Here is a 23,233-nt window from a genome sequence, read left to right on the forward strand (position 1 = left end):
TCCAATTCTTTAGTCCATTTGAGTTGTTTTTTGTGTATGGTGTAAGATAGAGGTTCAATTTCATTCATTTGATTGTGGCTGTCCAGTTTTCCCAAAACCATTTATTGAAGGGACTACCCTTTCCCCAGTGTATATTCTTTAGCTCCTTTGTCATAAATTAATTGACCATATATTCATGGGTTTATTTCTGGGCCCAAATTTCTTCTTTGTAATTAAGATTCATCATTTAAAAATTTAAGGTTAAATTTTACAAAGTGATATATTTAAATGGTTTACAAATTCAAAGAGTACCGCAGGGCTTCCCTGGTGGCGCAGTGGTTGAGAGTCCGCCTGCCGATGCAGGGGACAAGGGTTCGTGCCCCGGTCCGGGAAGATCCCACATGCCGTGGAGCGGATGTGCCCGTGAGCCATGGCCGCTGAGCCTGCGCGTCCGGAGCCTGTGCTCCGCAACGGGAGAGACCACAGCAGTGAGAGGCCCGCGTACCGCAAAAAAAAAAAAAAAAAAAAAAAGAGTACCGCAAAGCTTATAACAGAGAAAGCAACGGTTCCTTGCCCCACCCTGCCCCACCTTGACTCTCCTTCCCTACAGAAAACCACTTTCAACCCCGTTGGTTCTTCTGGTGCTGTACTCTGTATTCTTCAGTAACATATTTTTGTTTTCTTTATTTTTTATTGAGTTACAATTAATGTACCATAAAATTTACCTTTTAAAAATGTACTATTCAGTGACTTTTAGTGTACTCACAACATTGTGTAACTATCATCACTATTTAATTCAGAATATTTTCATCACCCAAAAAAGAAATCCTGTTCCTATTAGTAGTCATTCCCCATCTTTGTTTCCCCCTTCAAGCCTCTGGCAAACATAATCTACTTTTGTCTCCATGGATTTGCCTATTATGGACATTTCCTATAAATGAAGTCACGCAATAAGTGGCCTTTTGTGTCTGGCTTCTTTCACTTCGCATGTTTTTGAGGCTCATCCATGTTGTAACAAGTGTCAGTATGTTATTCATTTTTATGGCCAAATAATAGTTCATTGCATGGATATACCACATTTTGTTTACCTGTACATCAGTCAGTGGACATTTAAGTTGTTTCCACTTTTAGACTATTATGGATAATGCTGCTATGAACATTCATGTACAAGTTTTTGGGTATATACCTAGAATTGAAATCACTGAATGATATGGTAACTCTATGTTTAACTTTTTAAAAAAAATTTTTCTGTCTCTTTTAATTGAAGTATAGTTGCTGTACAATATTATATGTTACATGTGTACAGTATAGTGATTCATAATATGTAAACGTTATACTCCATTTATAGTCATTATAAATTATTGGCTATATTCCCTGTTTTGTACAATATATCTTTGTAGTTTATTTTATATCTAATATTTTGTACCTCTTATCACCTACCACTATATTGTCCCTCCCCTCTTCCCTTTCCCCACTAGTTTGTTCTCTGTATCTTTGAGTCTGCTTCTTTTTTGTTATATTCATTAGTTTGTTGTATTTTTTTAGGTTCCACATATAGGTGATATCATTTGTCTTTCTCTGACTTATTTCACTTAACATAATGCCCTCCAAGTCCATCCATGTTGCTGCAAATGGCAAAATTTATTTCTGTTTTTTAAGGCTGAGTACTATTCCACTGTATATATATATACCGCATTTTCTTTATCCATTCCTCTGTTGATGGGCACTTAGGTTGCTTCCATATCTTGACAATTGTAAATAATGCTGCTATGAACATTGTAGTGCACATACCTTTTAGAATTAGTGTTTTTTTGTTTTTTGTTTTTTTGCAGTACGCGGGCCTCTGACTGTTGTGGCCTCTCCCGATGTGGAGCACAGGCTCTGGACGCACAGGCTCAGCGGCCATGGCTCACAGGCCCAGCCGCTCCACAGCATGTGGGATCCTCCCAGACTGGGGCACAAACCTGCGTCCCCTGCATCGGCAGGCGGACTCTCAACCACTGCGCCACCAGGGAAGCCCTAGAATTAGTGTTTTTGTTTTTGTTTTTTACATATATGCAGGAGTGGAATTGCTCGGTCATATGGTAGTTCTGTTTTTAGTTTTTTTGAGGAATTTCCCTACTGTTTCCCATAGGCCGAACCAATTTACATCCTCACCAGCAATGTAGGAGGGTTCCCTTTTCTCCACATCCTTGCTAACATTTGTTATTTGTGTTTTTTTTGATGATAGCCATTCTGACAGGTGTGAGGTGATATCTCATTGTGGTTTTGATTTGCAGTTCCCTGATGATTAGTAAGCGACGTTGAACATCTTCTCAAGTGCCTGTTTGGCCACCTTCATTTCCTCTTTAGAAAAATGTCTATTCACTTCTTCTGCTTGTTCTTTAATTCAGTTGTTTGTTTGTTTTTAATTTTGAGTTGTATTAGCTGTTCATATATGTTGGATATTAATCCCTTATCCGTCTTATCATTTGCAAATATCTTGTCCCATTCAGTAAGTTGTCTTTTCAGTTTGTCCATGGTTTCCTTTGCTGTGCAAAAGCTTCTAAGTTTAATTGGGTCCCCTTTATTTATTTTTGCTTTTATTTCTTTGCTTTAGGAGACGGATCCAAAAAAATATTGCTGTGATTTATGTCAAAGAGTGTTCTGCCTATGTTTTCCTCTAGGAGTTTTATAGTATCCAATCTTACATTTAGGTCTTTAATCCATTTTGAGTTTATTTTTGTATATGGTGTTAAGAGAATGTTCTATTGATAATTTCATTCTTTTACATGTAGCTGTCCATTTTTCCCAGCACCACTTACTGTAGAGACTGTCTTTTCTCCATTGTGTATTCTTGCCTCCTTTGTCATAGATTAATTGAGCGTAAGCATGTGGGTTTATTTCTGGGCTCCCTATCCTGTTCCATATGTTTAACTTTTTGAAGAACTGCCAAACTGTTATACACAGCAGCTATACTATTTACAATCCCACCAGCCATGTGTAAGGGTTCCAATTTTAACATATCTTCATCAACAGTTGTTATTATCTGTCTTTTTGATATAGTCTTCCTGATAGGTGTGTGAAGTGGTATTTCATTGTTCAACAATATACTTTCAACTTTTTCTTTTAACCTTTTGATTTTAGACTTTATCTATTAGCTTCTTGATATGGTAGGTGAGGGTTTAGCTGTCTACCACTTCCTCCCTGAAGCATACTTACCCTTCCCTTTCCCCATCCTTCCTAGTCTTCAATCAGCTCTACCAGAGCTAGGTCAGAATTCATTGTTATGACTTAGTATTGTTTACATCGAGCGCTATGGTATTATGATTACATTTTCTTTCTTTTGATTTTTCTTGGGTTAAAAATTACTTTTTTTCTCCTTTCCCCTCATGTATATATCACTATTATTTCCAAATTTTTCTGTCACCCTCTCAATATCCCTCTCAAAACAGTTAAACATTGGTGACTCATCAATTCCTTTTTCTCCTGGAGTCTTCCAGTGTCCTATTCCACTTTGGAATGATTTCTTTCTAGGCCTGTGGCATAGATGATATCTTGAGACCTTTTTTCACTGTCATCTTGGGAAATTAGTGAGACTTTTAACCTCTGGATTGATCTAAATTTTAGTCTTTTCTCTCCCATTGAACATCTCTGTTACTTTATTCTAGATGTGGAAGATTTCCTCAACTTTATCTTCAGACTCTTCAATTTTTACTTTCCTAAATGAAAAAGGATGACATAACATAATTTCCAGATTTCTTTACTATTCTTTTAATTTTCCTTTTATATTTTTCATGGGTACAGTATCTTCTGTATTTCCAAGGTTATTAGTGATCATGTCTTCAGTTTCTTTCAAGTTGAATTTTTCTCTCTTTTAGCCACTTGCCTTTTATATTAGAAACTTTCCTCAGATGATCCTTCGTTTGTTCACATTTAAGAGGGAGACTATACAAAGCTGTTTGGAAGCATAGACACGGGATGGTTGCTAACATTATCTGAAAATTTGCTGAAAGACAGGCACTGATCTAAGTACTTTATTTGCATTATGTTAACAGATCTTTACATTGGTCCTATGAGGTTCTAATTTCACAAATGAGGAACATCTTGAGGCTTAGATGGTACAACCCAAAGGAGGGGAACCCAGATCTGTCTGCCTTCATATGATTTTTTTATCCATGATATTCTGTTTCCCTGCCTCCCTCCCAGTAAATGATTTGTGAATACCAGGAAAACGCTTTATGAATACCAGGAAAACTCTTGAGAACCTTAAAGTCAGATAGAAACAAGACAGACAAATGTAATCATCCAAACACAAAATGACAGCAATTACAGAATTGTGTTGAGAGAAAATGGTGAATATGATTGTTTAGGAGGGCTGGGGAATGGTCTGAGTGATGTATCCTTTTTTTTTCTACTAATCTCTTTTGCAGGAAGCCCGGTACATGACTTGGAAATATTAATATTTATGTGAGTGACATGTGAGGCTTGTTCAAACAGGACTAGAAAAAAAGAAGTAGTAAGTAATAAGCTAAATTAAAGGAAGCATCATGGGTGATTTTATAAAACAGTAAAGAAAGTAGGAAGTATTATTTGGGAAGGTCAGTATTGCACACATGATACAGCAGTGATTGATTATAACACTATTTCTCTCAAATATCTTTATATTAGAAATTAAAAACCCTTTATACTGTTTAATAGTATAGCAAAAAAATTATATATACATGTGTGTGTATTTTTTGATGGCCTCTCAGGAAGTTTACTTAGCTCAAGTTTGTCAAACTGCACTTCCTCAGTTTGAATGGTGCTGTTCCTAAATACAGAGCTATTAGAATCCCTGTCAGCGTAAGTCCATATGTGTCACCAGTTAAACATTTTTAACCAAAAGCAATCACTCTATGAAAATATTTTAAAGATGGTAGGAAGAGGCAAAATATAATTTTTTAAAAAATATTTTTATTTGAGTGACAAAGATTTACATCTCTTATTATTAGAACTGTCCTTTCATTTTTACAGAAAAGAAATATATACTGTGTATGTGTACTTTGTCTTGTAGAATTTTTTTTTCCTATTGAATTAATTATTACAGCTTGCTAAATAACTCTTGTGAAGTAAGCATAAAGGAGTATAATTAACTGGAGCTACAAGCAGTGATAGTACAATAGGAGGCAGGTGTACCTACTGAAGGATAAAAATAATTACTTGAGAAATAGTTAAGTTAGAGTATTTCTGTGATAAGACAATTTTCCCCCTTTCGTTTCAATATTCACAACATCCCACCATGAAATGTTCAGTTATGGCTAAGAGCCCTTTCCCCTAAAAGGAATAACCTTGTTATTTAGTGAAGTACCTATTCACATTAACATCAGGGTTAATATTATGAGCTTTCTTTTCCTCATTGTAAGCATATCCTGTATTCTTTTTTTTTTTTTGCGGTACACGGGCCTCTCACTGTTGTGGCCTCTCCCGTTGCGGAGCACAGGCTCCGGACGCGCAAGCTCAGCGGCCATGGCTCACGGGCCCAGCCGCTCTGCGGCATGTGGGATCTTCCTGGACCGGGGCACGAACCCGCGTCCCCTGCATCGGCAGGCAGACTCTCAACCACTGCGCCACCAGGGAAGCCCCTCCTGTATTCTTTGGTGAGAGGAATATGCTGTACTTTTTGTGTTCTAAAGGCTTATGATTTCTTATTTATAATTTAGGAAAAGCTCAAAGGCATAAATATTAATTACTAAGTTCTGAGGTATAGTTGTCTTTTATCTTCGGAAACATCAATTTCATATATGTGAAAACCAGCAGGACATAAAAAGGTTAAATTTGGTCTCAGCACTTTGCAGTGTAAGCTTCTACAAGACAGCAACTACTTTATTGTTATGTATGTGTGTCTTTTGAATTTTCTATATGTTGAGGAGTTACTGTAGCAGACACACCCCAAAATCAAAGTGGTTTGACCCAATAAAAGTCCATTTCTTGCTCACTTTTCAGTCTAGAGAGGTTGACTGGACTTCCACGTGGTCATTCAGGAGCCCATACACCTTTTATCTTATGACTCTGCCCTCTTTGCATTCTGGAATCCTCTCCATTCAGCTGGTGTGGAGAAGGCATACTCATTTATTATCCACTCTCCTCCAGAAGTGACACCACTGGTGAGAGGTATCATGTTGTTCCATCGCAGTGTCAGCATGCTGGGAGTGGTGGTGGTGGTTGGGGGCAAGGGGCTTCCTGCAACATCTCCCCGGTTTAACATTGTGCTTTGGACAGGGAGCCTGAATCTTCGGTGGTCCATTTACTTCTCTGCTAAAAGATACTACTTCCCCTTTCATAATATTATTCAAAGGTGGTACTATTAACTACCTCTAGGTTGTCAGAAAACAGGAGGCAAAGCACTCTGTGCCACAAATTCTTTACCCTGTTCTTTAATTTCTCATTTCATTTTAAACCACAAAATATTTAACCAATTTGAGTCATTTAATCATATGGTCACTGAATCATAGTTTTAGAACTAGCTGAGGTCTTAGTACAATCTCTTCATTTGATAAATTAGGGAATAGGCTCAGAGATATGGAGAGGCATTCCTAAGGTCACTACGTGCCAGAACTAGGAAAAACAAGTTTCCCAACCTCCAGTCTAGTAATCTCTCCTCTGTACTATGTCATCTTTGAGGAGCCTTCTTTTACAAATTCATATCTCCTAAATTAATACAAATTGTTTCCCCAGTTTTCTTTCCTTTGACTACCTTCCTAAGATACTTACCCTGGAGAAAGGGGGATTTTAATTGATATAGAAGAGAATTAGTGATCTGAAAAGCATTTGTCATATTGTTATTGTTGGGTCCTGTAATGGAGTGCCATACTGACTTTGCAGGCCCAAGGAAGAATGCCCCAGACATTGGAGGGGCTGCAGGTAAAGGAGGGCTGCAGAGTCAAGTGGGGCCTCTTTCAAAATTTTGTCTATGGCCAGCTCAGACCTTAGGGAACATTTATGTTAACTTAAGACAAAGAGTACACCTCTTCCACTTCTATTGACTTAGAAAACAGATTAATTCAGCTGAGAGGTCTTTAAATTCAATGCAATTTTTCGCTAATGATTAGAGAAACACAAATCAAAACTACAATGAGGTATCACCTTATACCAGTCAAAATGGCTATCATCAAAAAAATCCACAAACAATAAATGCTGGAGAAGGTGTGGAGAGAAGGGAACCCTCCTACACTGTTGGTGGAAATGTAAATTGATACAGCCACTGTGGAGAACAGAACTAAAAATAGAGCTACCATATGACCCTGCAATCCCACTTCTGGGCATATATCCAGAGAACATGGTCCAAAAGGATACATGCACCCCAGTGTTCATTGCAGCACTGTTTACAATAGCCAAGACATGGAAGCAACCTAAATGTCCATCAGCAGAGGAAGGGATAAAGAAGATGTGGTACATATATTATACAATGGAATATTACTCAGTCATAAAAAAGAATGAAATAATGCAGCAACATGGGTGGACCTAGAGATTGTCATACTGAGTGAAGTCAGTCAGACAGAAAAAGAGAAATGTCCTATGATATCGCTTATATGCGGAATCTAAAAAGAAATTATACAAATGAATGTATTTACAAAACAGAAATGGACTCACAGACTTAGAGTATGAACTTATGGTTACCAGTGTGAGAAAGATGGAGGGAAGGGATAGTTAGGGAGTTTGGGACTGACATGTACACACTACTATATTTAAAAAGGATAACCAACAAGGACCTACTGTATAGTACAGGGAACTTTGCTGAGTGTTATGTGGCAGCCTGGATGGGAGGGGAGTCTGGGGGAGAATGGATACATGTATATCTATGGCTGAGTCTCTTTGCTGTGCACCTGAAACTATCACAACATTGTTAATTGGCTATACTCCAATATAAAATAAAAAGTTTAAAAATAAAAAAATAAATACAATGAAATTTTAAAATTTAATTGTTTAATTCTGTCTGTTCATATGTAATTCCAAACTTAAAAGTGCTATTTTATTTTAAATAACTCCCCCTCCACATTTAAATAATTCCCCACCATAAAGTAATATGAATTCATTGTAGAAAATACAGAAAAGTATATTCTTTAAATGACATGTAATTTCATTTCCTAATAGTAACCACAGTTATCACAGGTTGTGCCTGGAGTTGGGTAGTTGGTTTAATTGTTTATGTCTCCACTAGAATGTAAACTTCCAGAGGATCAAGGCTTGTCTTCTTTTGACTTTTCATCTCCATGGCTCACCACAGTGCCAGGAATGTAATAGGCATTCAATAAAATATTTGTTGAATGCTTATTATGATTCTGGAGAGTGATGAGGCTGGTTTTCACATGATGGTTTTGGAATTTTTCTCATGGCTTTGTGTCTCACCTCACACAAGTGACATACATGCGGGAGTAGGAAAGAGTAAGGGAATCTAAATTTAAGCCAGAAATGTTTTTCTTTAAATTTACTTTGATCACAGTAGATCACTAGTGACAAAGAGAAGGGCCCAAAACTTAGTTGCAGACAAAAGAAAGATACAGTTTATTGCTTTATAAGCTGGTTCATTGTAGCTCTCATATCTTTTCCTCCTTCCACTTCCATTTTCCTCCTGTCCTTCCTCCTCTACAGAATTTAGCATCAGGACTATAGCGTGAGATAAGTCTTGCCACCTTCAGATTCAACTTGTTGCCTTTTAAGGACTCTGAGGGTAGGATAGAAGGTCGATTTTTATTTTATTCATTCATTCATTCATGTTTTGGCCGCACTGCCCGGAATGTGGGATCTTAATTCCCCGACCAGGGATCAAACCCATGCCCCCTGCAGTGGAAGCGTGGAGTCTCAACCACTGGACTGCCAGGGAAGTCCCTTATTTTATTTATTTATTTATTTTTTTTAAGTCCCTCATTTTTAACTGTAAAGTTTCCTCTGCTGCATAAGCCCACCAAAAAACTACAAATTTTCCAGTGGAACTCAGGCAGTGTGTCTGTGTACATTTTATGTGTATGTATATAAAATGTTTATATATGTAAATATCTGTATATAAATATATGTGTGTATGTTTATATATCTGTATGTGTAGTGCTACCTGGTTACTTAGGTAATGGGGTAGAAATGTTAAGTACGTGATTGTTAGATTCTCTCTAAAATCTGGGCTCTATCAGGTTGTCTTGACTTTTTTGATAGAAAGTTATATAGGTTCTTTGGTAGTTGGATAAAACTCTCACAATTGCTCTATCCCTGGCCTCTTGGGAGCACATAAGTAAATATTTAATGGTTCTTTTCTAGTACAGCATGGATGCTTAAAATATTAATTGTGGTCAACCAGTTGTGTGGTTTTTGGTGTTCTTCTATGAGAACAATAACAGCACAGTTCTTTATTTTAGAACATTCTGCCTTGCTTTGTCCCTGATAATGTAAAGGTGGGCTGATTTCTAATGAAGACATTATAAAAATTGGACATGACTTAGAATTACAAAAAAGTTTATTCATCTCTGGAGACATTCTCAAATAAGTAATTTATGTTATATTTACATACTTGGAACTTCAGGCATATAGGTTAGGAGACCACCCTTCCTAATTTTTTACAGTAAGTGGCTTCCCTTTTCTGAAACACAAGATCAGAACGGGTTGAGGGGAGGGAGATGCTGAGAGGCCAAGTTAGGTGGAGGCAACTGTGCAGGTGGCACTAGGACAATATCATGGAGGGGAGACACCCTCACTGCCATCACAACTAATACCTCACTAATGTTCCAAGTCGGGAGGTGTGGGGATTGCTTTGCACTCTCCCTTCCCAGGAGATTCCAATGTGCAGCCAAGGTGAGGATGCTTGCAAAGCTCAAATAAGCTGCAGAGAGAATGTATGATGTAGCTACAGGCTTTAGTTGGACCTCATCAATTATAATTAACCAATTGGGAATTCCTGGATGAAATTTAAGGTTCATTCAGTAGTGAATGTACATCGAGCCTCAATCTTGTACCAGATTCTTATTAGTTACTGGGAATAGAAAGATAAATAAGATATGGTTGATAAAGGAGCACAGTCTAGTGGAGGAGATAGAAATAATAACAAATAATGTAATACAGGGTGCATAGGATATTAAAAAAGAGGTGTCTAGAGTATTACTGGAAATACAGTAGAAGGAGCAGTTAACTCTGCCTGAGGTTTAGGATGTGGGATGAAGTGGGAATGGAATGAGAAATGGTCAGGTTTTCACAGAGGAAGTGATGAATTAAGAGTTTATCAGGTAGAAAAGGAGAGAAAAGAGGAGGTTTTAAAAAAAGTTTGTAACATGCAAAGATGTGAAGAAATTGAATAAGTGTTCAGGGATTGATTGGAAAGCAAGATGCCTTTGAGATATTTGTAGGTTTTGCATCTAGAAAAGTAGATCAGAGTCAGGTGGTGAAGTGCCTTATAAACCACATTCAGGAATATGGATGTTATCTTGCATGCTATGGTGTCACAGGGTCAAATGCATACAGGGACTAAGTAGATCATCTTAAGAGTGAAGCTGGTCAGGTGTGAAGCAGTTGATAGCATTGAAGGCTCTAGTAATCTGGATAGCATGGACCTTGTTTAAAGACATTTAAGTAAGAAATGTTTTTTAAAGTTTAAATTTAAACTAAGATGGAATACTGTTTAGGTCAAATAAATCTGTGAAATTCAACCTTCACGTGCTAGTCTGTAGTACCTTCAGTATAAGAGCCCAGTAAGGATAATAAGGAAAATCAGTAAGATCTTTATAGCATTTCTAAAGAAGTATTGCAGAAATATAACTAAGGGTTGAGGTTGGGCTGGAAATGTGGAGGTGAGAACATAGTAAAAAGGTTAGTGTAGTAATCTAGGTAAAGGGTTCCAGCAAGCCACCAATGCTTTCAAATAAGGTAGCTTGCACTGGTTGGCTACGCAGTCCCTCTGCTGTTAAGCTGCCATCATTGATCATACCCTCTGCCCAGCTCTGTTGTCATGTTGCTATACTGCTCCCCATCTTCATGTCATTTGTCCTGTTCTACTTCTCTGTGTGTTGAACAAGGTTTTGTTTGTTTCTCCATTGGTTCAGATTCTTAGATGAACACTCTGATGTTTCATAGAAACTTTCTTCTATTTCATCTGTAATTTAGCACTTTGGCATCTGGCTCCTGCTCCCAACGTCTCACGCTGGAAAGATTCACCAAATCAAGCTACTGGTTTTTACAATTGTTGTCTTCAAAGCTTGACACTCTTTGGGAACTGGTTTAGTCTTGGGTGGAGAACCACCATTTTTCTTTTTTATACTATGCTGGTTACTATCACCATCAGAAACACACTGCATTTGTTTAGAAGATGCCTTGATGAAATAGTTTCATTGGAACCTTACTTTTGTTTTTTTGTCTACTCTTGTTTTCTTCAGGTCCTATCACTGAAAATGACAAGTATTAACATTTTACCACATTTATATTGCTTCTTGCATCCTCCTCCTTCCTGTATTTAGCTGGGTTATATAGATTGTAAATTCTTAGTCTTTTATGTCTGAAACCATTTCTTAAATGGTAGTTTAGCCAATATGAAACTCCAGGATGGCATCTATTTTCCCTTAGCACTTGAAGATCATTAGCTTCATTGTATTTTGGGCGCTGTTGCTGCTAAGAAGTTGTTGTCAGCATAATTACGCCTTTGCTGGTAACCTATCTTTTCTTATGATTTTTCTCTTTATTCTTGCTGTTCCGTAGTTGCGAGGTATTTAGACATAGATTAGTTTTTTATTTATCCTGTTTATTTGTTAATATATATTTTCGACCTAAGGACTCCTATCTTTATTGGAACATTCTTAGCCTTTTCTCCTTAGTATTGCCTCTGCCATTCCCACTATTCTAAACTTCTAGAATTTCTTTTTTAAAATAAATTTATTTATTTATTTTTGGCTGCTTTGGGTCTTTGTTGCTGTGTGCGGGCTTTCTCTAGTTGCGGTGAGCAGGGGCTACTCTTTCATTGTGGTGTGCAGGCTTCTCATTGCGGTGGCTTCTCTTGTTGCGGCGCACGGGCTGTAGGCATGTGGGCTTCAGTAGTTGTGGCACATGGGCTCTGGAGTGCAGGCTCAGTAGTTGTGGCGCATGAGATTAGTTGCTCTGCAGCATGTGGGATCTTCCCGGACCAGGGCTTGAACCCGTGTCCCCTGCACTGGCAGGCGGATTCTTAACCACTGCACCACCAGGGAAGCCCTAGAATTTCTGTTAGGTGTGTGTACTTCTCAATCTATCTTCTATGTCTCTTACCTTCTTTAAAAATATTACCACTTTATTTCTCTGTACTACATTCAGGATCAGTTCCTCAGTAATATTTTTCATTAGACAACTGTTGCTCTTTGGACAGGTTTCTAGGTAAATCACTGGATCAGGAGTTTATGGCTGGTGACCTTTTATAATATATGTATGTAGGTAGGAAGGTAAGTAGGTAGGTAGGTAGTTAAATAGGAGGACAGGTCATCTGCTGATAATGAAAGATACCAGGGTAAAATGAAGGAGACAGAGAAAGTGGTGAAGGTCACTGAGATGAGTAATATCATTCATTTCTTGGTTAAAAAGCTTTTAAGATTTTTAAAAATAAAAATCTAAGTAAAAGAACTGATAATCATAGTTTTTCTGTTTTCCCTAAGCATTAAAGAGAACTTAGTTGTATTATCTGAAAATGTGAGTGTGTTTTGTTTTTAACTTTATGTTGGCAGAATATAAAGAAGAGAGGTATGAGAATTAGAAGACCTGTATTTCATTTGGTCTTGGTTTTGCCAGAACTTTCGATGAGTTATGTAACTTTGCCAGAATGTACCTTGCCTATTTTTTGGTATTATATTGTTTTTATGAAGATAGTTGAGATGATTGATTATAAAAAGTTTTTGAAAACCATAAGCATTGGTCATAAGATACAGAGATGCAAGAGTAGTGTAAACCACAGATTTAAATTACTTTGGAAGTATCGTTTTTATGCTTATTTTCTCTAAATTAAAGTGGATAATGTGTTAGAAATATAGTATTGTTTTAAAGGAGATTTTTTTTTTTTTCTTTTGCGGTACGCGGGCCTCACTGCTGTGGCTTCTCCCGTTGCGGAGCACAGGCTCCAGACGTGCAGGTTCAGCGGCCATGGCTCACGGGCCCAGCCGCTCCGCGGCATATGGGATCTTCCCGGACCAGGGCACGAACCTGTGTCCCCTGCATCGGCAGGCAGACTCTCAACCACTGCGCCACCAGGGAAGCCCCTGCTTTTCTTTTAAAAATAGTCTAAGTATTTAATTTTACTTGGTTTGTCCCAGTGAATTTACTTGGTAAAGTATTTTTAGAAAAACATGTGGATGAAATATTAGTCATTTAAATTAGATCATATCTGTATTCAACATCTACTATATATGAATAATTTATAGAGCTTTATTGTAAGTGCAACGGTTCTATGTAATCTAAAGCAGATGATTTTTTGTTCTTTTAAAGGCGCCAGAACTAAATTTTATTATTTGATTTAAGATAAATTATACGTAATCTTTTTCTTGTTTGGCAGGCAACCAGATAAACTGGTGGTAGTTTGGACGAGAAGAAGCCGAAGGAAGTCTTCCAAGGTTTGTCTGTTTTCTAAATTTCTTACCCAAATATTGAATTTGACTTTTGGTCAAATTATTAAGCCTCTCTGGTCCCAGTGAAGAATGTTTTAAAATATTACTTGATATTTTAGGTTATTTCTTATTATCTAATGTACTAAAATGATTGATCAGGCGCTGTATGTAATCTTGTTACTGCAGTTCCTAAAGCAGGAGCCAGTTACCTGAGTTTTGATTTTGGATTTGGTAGCCTTGAATAACATAATAGTTATTTAACTTCTCTGTGCTAGGATATCATGAAATAATGATTAAATAAATATCACTTACAAAATTACACCTAGGATTACTTTATTCAGATTCCAAGAGGATGAAGTTAGGACACACATAAGGAATGATGAGTTATCTGAGTCCATTGCTGGGTTACTGAAGAGGAGTTGGATTTTTCAAAGATTTTAATTTTTTGTTCTTATGGCTTTGTGGGGAGTGGAACAGAATTTTATTTATTTATTTATAATTTTTTAAAAAAATTTTTGGCTGTGTTGGATCTTCGTTGCTGCATGTGGGCTTTCTCTAGGTGTGGCGAGCGGGGGCTACTCTTCGTTGCAGTGCATGGACTTCTCATTGTGGTGGCTTCTCTTGTGGCAGAGCACAGGTTCTAGGTGCACGGGCTTCAGTAGTTGCGGCACATGGGCTCAGTAGTTGTGGCTCGCAGGCTCTAGAGCACAGGCTCAGTAGTTGTGGCTCACAGACTTAGTTGCTCTGCGGCAACTTCATGGGATCTTCCCAGAACAGGGCTCAAACCCCTGTCCCCTACGTTGGCAGGTGGATTCTTAACCACTGCGCCACCAGGGAAGCCGAGAACAGAATTTTAAAATGTTCAATAACAATTTTAAGTATTTTAAAAATTCCAATCTATAGACAAGTAAGTATGAGTATATTTTTATAAGCACACGATAACTACAAGCATGTTTATTGAATGTTGGTTTTTCCGTAAGTAGACTTACGTAAAGAAAAATTTATTCATTTTAACTGAAATTAAATTTTAATTTAATTAAATTTCAGAATTAAAAATTTTTTAAGGGCATCTTTTTAAATTTTATTTTTATTGAATTAAAATTTATATATGGTATAAGTCACAGATCTTAAGTACACAATTTTATGAGTTTTGATCAATATATAGTTGTATAATTACCACTGCTATCAAGATATAGACAATTTTCATCACCTTTTTCCTTTGAGTCCTCTTCCAGTCAATTCCCAATCCTTAGAGGCAACTACTATTCTGATTTTTCTATCACCGTAGGCTATTTTTGCCTGTTCTTAAATTTCACATAAATAGAATCATACAAAAGTACTATTTTATGTCTGGTTTCTTTTGTACAGCATGTTTTCGAGATTTATTCATGGTATTGTGAATGTTGGTAGTTTAACTTTTTTCATTGCTGAGCAGTATTCCATCATGCACATATACTGCAGTGTGATTTTTTATACATCTGTTGATGAACATTTGATTTGTTTCCAGTGAATATTCTGAGTGTTCAACTATTGTGAATAAATCTGTCGTAAACATTACTGTTCAAGTATTTTGGGGGACAAATGTTTTCTCTTGGACGAATAACTTGGAATGGAATCAATGGGTAATAGGGTACATACATTTTGAACTTTTAATATACCCCCACCAGCAATATAGGAAAGGTCCAGTTGCTTCACCTCATGAATAGCATTTTCTTCAAAGCATACATTTGTAGTTTGGGGGCATTATATTTTGGACATGTAATATTTTCTTATCTATTTATGAGAAGGGGTTCTAAAAAGAGACTTAGGGTCGTCTGTCAGTTTTGCTCAGTGGGTCTTAAGCTTTTGTGAAAAGGAACAATATTAGGCCATCCACTAAGTGTGATAGAAGAATCTGAATATAACTATAAACATTAGAAATCGACCCTAAATGTTTTTAGCTATCAACAAAAAGTGATGTCCCTCTTTTAGAAACTAGATACTGTTTTCTTAAAACATTATGAAACATAATGAAATACTTTAGATTAAAGGTCAATTCAGAATACCCATATTTGAAATTAAGTATACTTTTAATTTAATTACATTTTTGAAAGTCAGTCAAATAAATTTTAGGTCCAGATTCTATTTTATATTGTATCAAATATTGATTGAATCCAGATGGTGAAATACAAACATAGGCTACAGGTTGATTTTTCTCAAAATATAATATTTTCTAGAAGGAACTATTTCTTATTGGACTAATTTTCCAGTTGTGATGCTCTTAATATTTCAGATCCCTTCTGGATATTTTAGAATCATTGTATTTTCTCTTGAAACATTATAGGTGTACTTTTGAAAAGTTTATGAGAAGTTACAGTGTGTTGTTTATTATAGCATATACATAAAATGTTCATGTATATGTGAAATGCTGTTCTGTAAATTGTTCACAACAGCTAAATAAGGATGTAAAAATCAGTTCCAGAAGCTATGAAAGAAATGCTAATGATATTATTGTGAAAATTAAACAAATAACTTTTTTTTTAATCTTGAGAAGCTTGAGATCCATGGCATTTTGGAATTAAAAAAAAAATAAAATTGTCCCCAGCTATTATTTTTTTAAAAATTAGCTATCAGTTATATTAAATCCACAGACTAGAACCATTGTTTTCTTCTGAAAGACTCTTCTGTTTTCTGACATTTTTCCTTTGAAATATTATTTGCTTGCTAAGTCCCTTTGAAATCACTTAGGGGGAAAGCAGATTTCTGCAACCATTGGCCAGAAAATAGTCTAGTTTTTACTTTTAACTGTGTTTCTGGAAAGAGTTTGAACTACGCAGTAATTAATTTTCTTTGGTTATCTGTATAAGTTATTATTTATCTTGCCTGATTCTGAGTATATCTGCCGTTTTAAATTATTTTATTGAAGTATAGTTGATTATCTACCTTTTTTATATTGGTGGATTGAAATTTATAACTGACACCCAGATAACAGATTAGACAGTAAAATAATAAGGCACATTGCCTTATTTAATTTAAAGTTTAGTTTTCAATTTATTGCTCACTTTCTTTGGGTACATGTCTATTTTTCTAGTTAAATATATAAAGAACTCATTGCTGAATCCTTTTTTATCGAGAAAATAATAACCATGAGTAATTATCCCAATATGCAGCTTCCCCGCCTCTTATCCTCAAGTCATGGCATTTATAACAGAGATTTTTTCAGGCTGTAGTTGATTTGTATATGCTTAAATAAATTATTTTTCAGTACAGTGTTTGACAATAGGAAGCAGGGAGATTGTGATAGTCAAGAAGAATTATGGCAGAGTAGTCTGTTGCCTTAAATCTAGTTTTGTAAATTTAAACTCACAGAGAGATGGGAGAGTTCCAAAGGGAAACAAGAGCTTGAAAGTCCTCACCAGCTTTTGGATGGCATTACCACCTCTACTTCCCTGCTCTGTTGTTGTACTATAGCCTTTATCAATGTGCTGTGGTATCATGAAGGGGTGGGTATAGTTGTAGAGCTTTGACTTATGGCCATGATATGGACAACTCTAAGGTAAATTTATGTGTGACATCTTAAACCTATGGGTAGATGCAGTTTTATAAATTGAAAATCATCAATTTAAAAACTAAATTGACAGTTATAAATTTTCAGTGAAATATTTTGATTTTGTAGGAATCAGAAGTAACAAGTGAATATTTATTCTGTGTTTAGTTCCATATTAGGTACAAGTCTTTTAGGTAAGATATGATATGAAATAATTTGAAAATAAGGCATTTTATAGAGTCATTACTCAAAATTGAGAAATGTTACCTTTTCCTTAGGTCTGCCTTTGCTAAAGGATCTGTGATATGATTAAAAAGTGAAAAAAAATATGAATGGAACTGGATAATGTGGCTTCATCCTTTCTGTCGTTAACTGTACTAGGATGCTGGCAAATGATTAAATAACCTGCCTTTCCTGACTCTACTAAGGAGCTAGCTAAATAGCTGTATGTGTTTTGTACCAAATTATTTTCTAGGGAAATCCTTTCTGTTACTCTGAATAAAAACTGATCAGGGTTCTTGTAGTGCTGATGAGTGCCAGTATGAGGTGCTTTTTAAAAAATAAAGTTCTTAAGAACCTAAATTCCTGTCTCAGTTGATTTGTACAGTTAGATGTTTAATACTGCAGCTATTTTTAGTTACCTGTATTAGACTTTTCATTCTTTTTCTAGCTTCAGGTTCTTTAATTCTGTTTGAGGTAGAAGTTGTAGTAAGCTCTTCTGACTAGGAACACTTTTTTTTTTCCTTCAGGTTTGCTGCTATGTACATCCATAGTTTCCTCTCCAGCAAAATTTACTGATTCTGCCTAGTATATAATAATTAGCTAACATTATAAAGCTGGCATTGCCAGATACTCAGCTGGACTAATTGGTATTGTTACACTGTCCTAACTTAGCTAGGTGTACAGTCCCTAAAAAGACTATCAGAAAGCCAGAGCTCTGTCTTAGTTTGACCTTTTCTCTTGCTGGGAAGGGTTGCTGGATAGAATGGTCAGAAAATGGCAGCATACTAGCAGCTTGGGAACTAGCACCTTTCCATCTCTTTTTATTAGAAAAAAGAAAGAGGGCTTCCCTGGTGGCGCAGTGGTTGAAAGTCTGCCTCCTGATGCAGGGGACACGGGTTCATGCCCCGGTCCGGGAAGATCCCACATGCCGCGGAGCGGCTGGGCCCATGAGCCATGGCCACTGAGCCTGCGCGTCCAGAGCCTGTGCTCCGCAACGGGAGAGGCCACAACAGTGAGAGACCCGCGTACTGCAAAAAAAAAAGAAAAAAAATATTTTAATTCATTAAGCAGATTGTATTTTTGTTTGTTTATTGGTCTAATTACCATTCCCTGATCCAAGATTGAGAATTTAAAGAGGTCATTTAGAGGAGCAGCATTAGGATACCTGAGGAAATTACATGGTATCACCATCTTCTAACCCTGCCCAGTTGTCAGTTGGTCTCCACATTCCCTGCTTTTCCCACTCTTGACCTCTGTGTCATATACATAAATGTTAAGACCTTAGGGATAGAAGACTATTTTCTTGAATACTGTGTGAATCAGAAATAGAGTTTGCTATGATGTCGGTTGGGTTAAGAACTCTGAACTTGAAAATCATGGAGTTGGTTCTCCTACTGATTATTAGTATGGCTTCAGGCAAGCCATTTACTCTTTAATTGCTTCAGTTTCCTTATCTGGACCTGGTTTAGATCTCCTAAAGATATTTTCAGGCCTAAAATTCTTTGATGGTCTTTTTTTTCATTCCAAATTTTACAAAAACTCTATCTTTTCTGCCGTGGCTAATAAATAAAGTTCAGTTATTATGGTCTTTTTTTTTTTTAATGTATCGGGCGACTATGAAAATATAATTATGGGAAGTTTGAAGAGACCAGAGAAATTGCTTGATCTACCATGACAGTACATGAGAATTAGAGTTGTCATAAATCTTAAGAATTAAATATGTAGACTGTGTAGAGTTTTGATAAAAGATTTTCTAAGATGGGCAGCAATTTACTTTTCAGAATGAATATTGTTTACTTTGTGGAGTTTTTGTTCTAGGACTGTCAACAGGCGTAGAAATAGGCAGGGGAATAGAGGAATCCCTGGAGATGTTTTTTAATCAGCAAAACTCAGTTCTTTACCATTGGCTGTGGTGTGCTAAGTCTCTTGTGAGTCACTACTTCCCTTTCCTCACCTGAAGTTTTGTGATCTGGGGGCAATGAAGAGAGAATAGAGAGGGAGTTATTGACAATTTAGCTGGAGTGGGAGTAGTTTAGTGCTGCTAAACCTATATCTTGTGCTGGTATTTTATCTTTTATTGAAGTATAGTTAACTTACAATATTCTGCTGGTATTTTAACTAACAAGATATGATAAGATTTGCACGGACATAAGTTTCCATGATCTTGATCCCTTCTCAGTTCCACTTCCTGGGTTCAAATCCAACTTTTGCCACTTACTTGCTGTGTGATCCTGGGCCAGTCTGTGCCTCAGTTTCTTCATGTGTTAAATCTGCTCCCTGACATGCACCTGCACTCATATACTTTAGCTCCTTTCCTATTATTATGGAAGAATCGTCTGTGCTCCGAGCAAAGGCCAATCTGTCTCCTTTTGTACTGTTAAGGACATTACTCTAGAAATTATTTCTCTTCTGCATCATTAAATTTTCCCTCTTAACTGGATATTTCTCATCAGCCTAAAAATATTTTTCTCTTACTTAAAAAATTCTCTTCTGACACTATTTCTCCCACTAGCACCAACCTATTTCTCCCTTTCTCTTTCAGCAAAACACCTCGGAGGAGTTGAATGTACTTGCTAGTTTCTTTCTTCCTGTTCTTTCTTGAATCCATGCTAATCCAGTCAGGTGTTTACCCTTGTCACTCCACTGAAACTGCTCTTGTGAGGTCAGTAATGGCTTCTGCTTTGTTAAATCCAGGGGTCATTTTCCAGACCTCATCCTATATGACCTGTCACCAAGATTTGGGACAGATGTTTGTTCCTTTCTCCTTAAAACATTTTCTCCTCTAGAGTTTCAGAATACCACATGCCTCTGCTTTTCCTTCTGCTTTACTGACCCTTCTTTGCTGATTCCTCCTCATTTCCTGGACCTGTTATTGTTGTGCTCCAAGGTTCAGTTCCTGAGCGTTTCTCTCTCTCTCTCTCTCTTTCCCCCTCCCTCTCCCTCTCTCTCTTTCTCTCTCTCCTCACTCCCTTGGGATCACATCCAAGTTTTAAGTATCACCTGCACGCTGATGATTCCCAAATTTATAACTCCCAGCACATACATCCAGCTGCCTATTTAAACACCTACACTTGAATATCTAAAAGGCAACTTAGATTTAATGTGTATAAAACTGAGTTCCTAATCTTATTTTCCAAACTTGATCCTTCAGCAGTTTTGCCTCATATCTGTTAATAGCAATTCCTTTTATGTACTTGCTCAAGGGTGAAAGCCTTAGAATCAGCCTTGGCTACTTTCTTTCATACAATCAGACAGAAAACCTTATTGATTCTATCTTGAAACTATGAAAAAATATATGGAATCTGACTAGTTTGTACCACCCCAAGCCAAGTCACCATTAGCTCTCCAAAGAATTATTGCAGTAGCTTACTGGTCTCCCTGTTTCCTCTCTTACATCTGAAGCCTATTCTAAATACATTTGCTAGAGTCAAAAAACATAACTTCATCATTCCTCTGCTTAAAATCCTCCAGTGGCTTCCCATCTCACTCAAATTACAAACCAAAATCTTTGGAATGGGCTGCCAGAGCTTCATATGATTGGGCCCTCTGTGATTTCTCTAGTCTTATCTCCTGCTGCTCTTCTCTTTGACCACTCTGCTCCAGCCACATTGGCATTGTTGTTATCTAACTGCCTCAGCACCTTTCCAGTTGCTGGTCCATCTCCCTAGAAAGCTCTTTCCATGTTTTAAAATATCTGATTCAATTCCTTACGGTCTTCTCTCGTCACCTGCTCATTGACACTTCTCTCTGATTAACCTGTTGAAAATTGTTACTTTCTCTTGCCCCTTCCATCCTTCTTCCCTACTTTCATTTTTCTCCACAGCGTTTCTCTCTACCTAACATGCTGTCTGTTTTACTTAATTATTTTGTTTGTCTGTCTCTTCCTACTATTCTGAAAACTCCACTAAGGCAGATTTTTTTTTTTTTTTTAACTACAGTTCCTAGACAATGCTTGGCAGATAGTATCAATTGAGTGAGTGAATGAGTGAATGAATGAATGAATAGTAGCTACCTCATAGGATTCTTATGCAGATTGAATGAGTTAAACATAAGTAAATTCCAAATATGCACTGACATATAGAAAGTACTTCTTAAGTGTCAGCTTTTATTACCACCTTCATAGCATGTCCACGGACCAGTCCTGAAGCCCAGAGAGATGAAGATTTAGTTGAGCTGTCCTGGCATACCATTATGCATTAGCTTTGGCTGGAAACGCCACCACAACGGAAGACCTAGAGTGGTGACCCCACATTTCAGGGGGTTCCTTAGGGAACCTTGATAATCAATATTTACAAGGAAAAAAGTCTTTAAAATTATAGGCACTAGAAACATTAACTGTACAAACTGCTTTCTTCTTTACTTGACCCAAATAAACATTATGGTTTAGTGGGAAATGATCTTAAATGCAGACTATACAATTAATTTTTCCTTTTAAAGAATGAATTTGCCCTTAAGTTCCTAAATAACAAAGTAATTTCAAAAATGTTTCTCCTAATAAGGTTTTTATTCAATCCTAAATAGCTTTTGAAAATATGAGGCACCTCATTTTTGCATCTTCGTGTGTGTGTGTGTGTGTGTGTGTGTGTGTGTGCGTGCGTGGGAGAGGGTAAAGGTTTGTTTACAGATAGTAATCTGTAGCTACCATGTGATATAACCGTCATAGCCCAAGTTTAATGCTTGAAAAGTTTTATTTGACTAATCATTTTTGTTTTAGGGAGATCTAATGGATAGTTAAATAGGGTCAATATATTTTTGTAAATTATTAACATTGCATTTCCTGTACTTCAAATTGAAGCCATTATTTTTATTCTGGTAGGCTCATAGCTGGCAGCCTGGAATAAAAAATCCATACCGTGGTGTTGTAGTGTGGCCTGTTCCTGAAAACATTGAAATCACTGTGACACTTTTTAAGGTAAGTTCCAGTTTTATAAGTTATAGGATTTATTATATAATAATAGTTCTAAATGATGGAATATTTCAGTATTCATTGTTCTATACATTTGGGTCCTTAATGTGCAGTAAGGACCTTAATGTGCGTTATTTTTAGAGGTATAGCAATTTATAACAATGTAAGGCTATCAGGGTGTTTCATGGTCTATAAAGTCCAAATAATTTGGGAGTCTTTTTGAAATTATTCCAATTAAGATCAGTTGGAATACTTCTTTTACTACTTCTTACATTCTCCCCACAGGGAACTTTAAAGTGCTTTTTCTGTGGAAAGCTGAGGTTTGTGGAATTCTTAGTCCTGACCCTCATTTTGTTAGCCTTGTTTGACTAATAACAAGATAGATTTTTAAATTAGTATATGATAAATATTTTGTTGATGTTAATATAAGAAGATAAGTTTAAAATTGATTTTTGATAAATATTTTATAAATGTTAATATTTTATAAATACTATAGCTTAAAATAAAAATTCTGATAATAAATTCCAAGTGCAGGTCCAAAAACATAGCTGTGCATATAGCTAACTCTTTTTTTTTTTTTTTTTTTCAATTTTTTTTTTTTATTGGAGTATAATTGCTTTACAATGGTATGTTAGTTTCAGCTTCACAACAAAATGAATCAGTTATATATATACATATATTCCCATATCTCTTCCCGCTTGCGTCTCCCTCCCTCCCACCCTCCCTATCCCACCCCTCCAGGCGGTCACAAAGCACCGAGCTGATCTCCCTGTGCTATGCGGCTGCTTCCCACTAGCTATCTACCTTACGTTTGGTAGTGTATATATGTCCATGCCTCTTTATCGCTTTGTCACCGTTTACACTTCCCCCTCCCCATAGCCTCAAGTCCATTCTCTAGTAAGTCTGTGTCTTTATTCCTGTTTCACCCCTAGGTTTTTCATGACATTTTTTTTTTAAATTCCATATATATGTGTTAGCATACGGTATTTGTCTCTCTCTTTCTGACTTACTTCACTCTGTATGACAGACTCTAGGTCTATCCACCTC

The 23,233-nt window shown here is 36.6% G+C and overlaps 1 protein-coding gene across 1 annotated transcript in view; it reads left to right on the top strand.

Moving 5' to 3' along the window:
- The window catches only part of EHBP1 (EH domain binding protein 1), a 362,437-nt gene that overhangs the window by 46,453 nt on the left and 292,751 nt on the right, over positions 1–23,233 (top strand). Inside the window, exons 3-4 of the mRNA XM_027131633.1 lie at positions 13,481–13,538; positions 22,097–22,192. Coding sequence (XP_026987434.1) covers positions 13,481–13,538; positions 22,097–22,192 — 154 coding nt within the window. The remainder of the gene's footprint in view (positions 1–13,480; positions 13,539–22,096; positions 22,193–23,233) is intronic.

This window comes from Aethalodelphis obliquidens, unplaced genomic scaffold, assembly GCF_003676395.1.
Source record: "Aethalodelphis obliquidens isolate GAN/ISIS:26980383/991018 unplaced genomic scaffold, ASM367639v1 scaffold40, whole genome shotgun sequence".
NCBI lineage: Eukaryota > Metazoa > Chordata > Mammalia > Artiodactyla > Delphinidae > Aethalodelphis > Aethalodelphis obliquidens.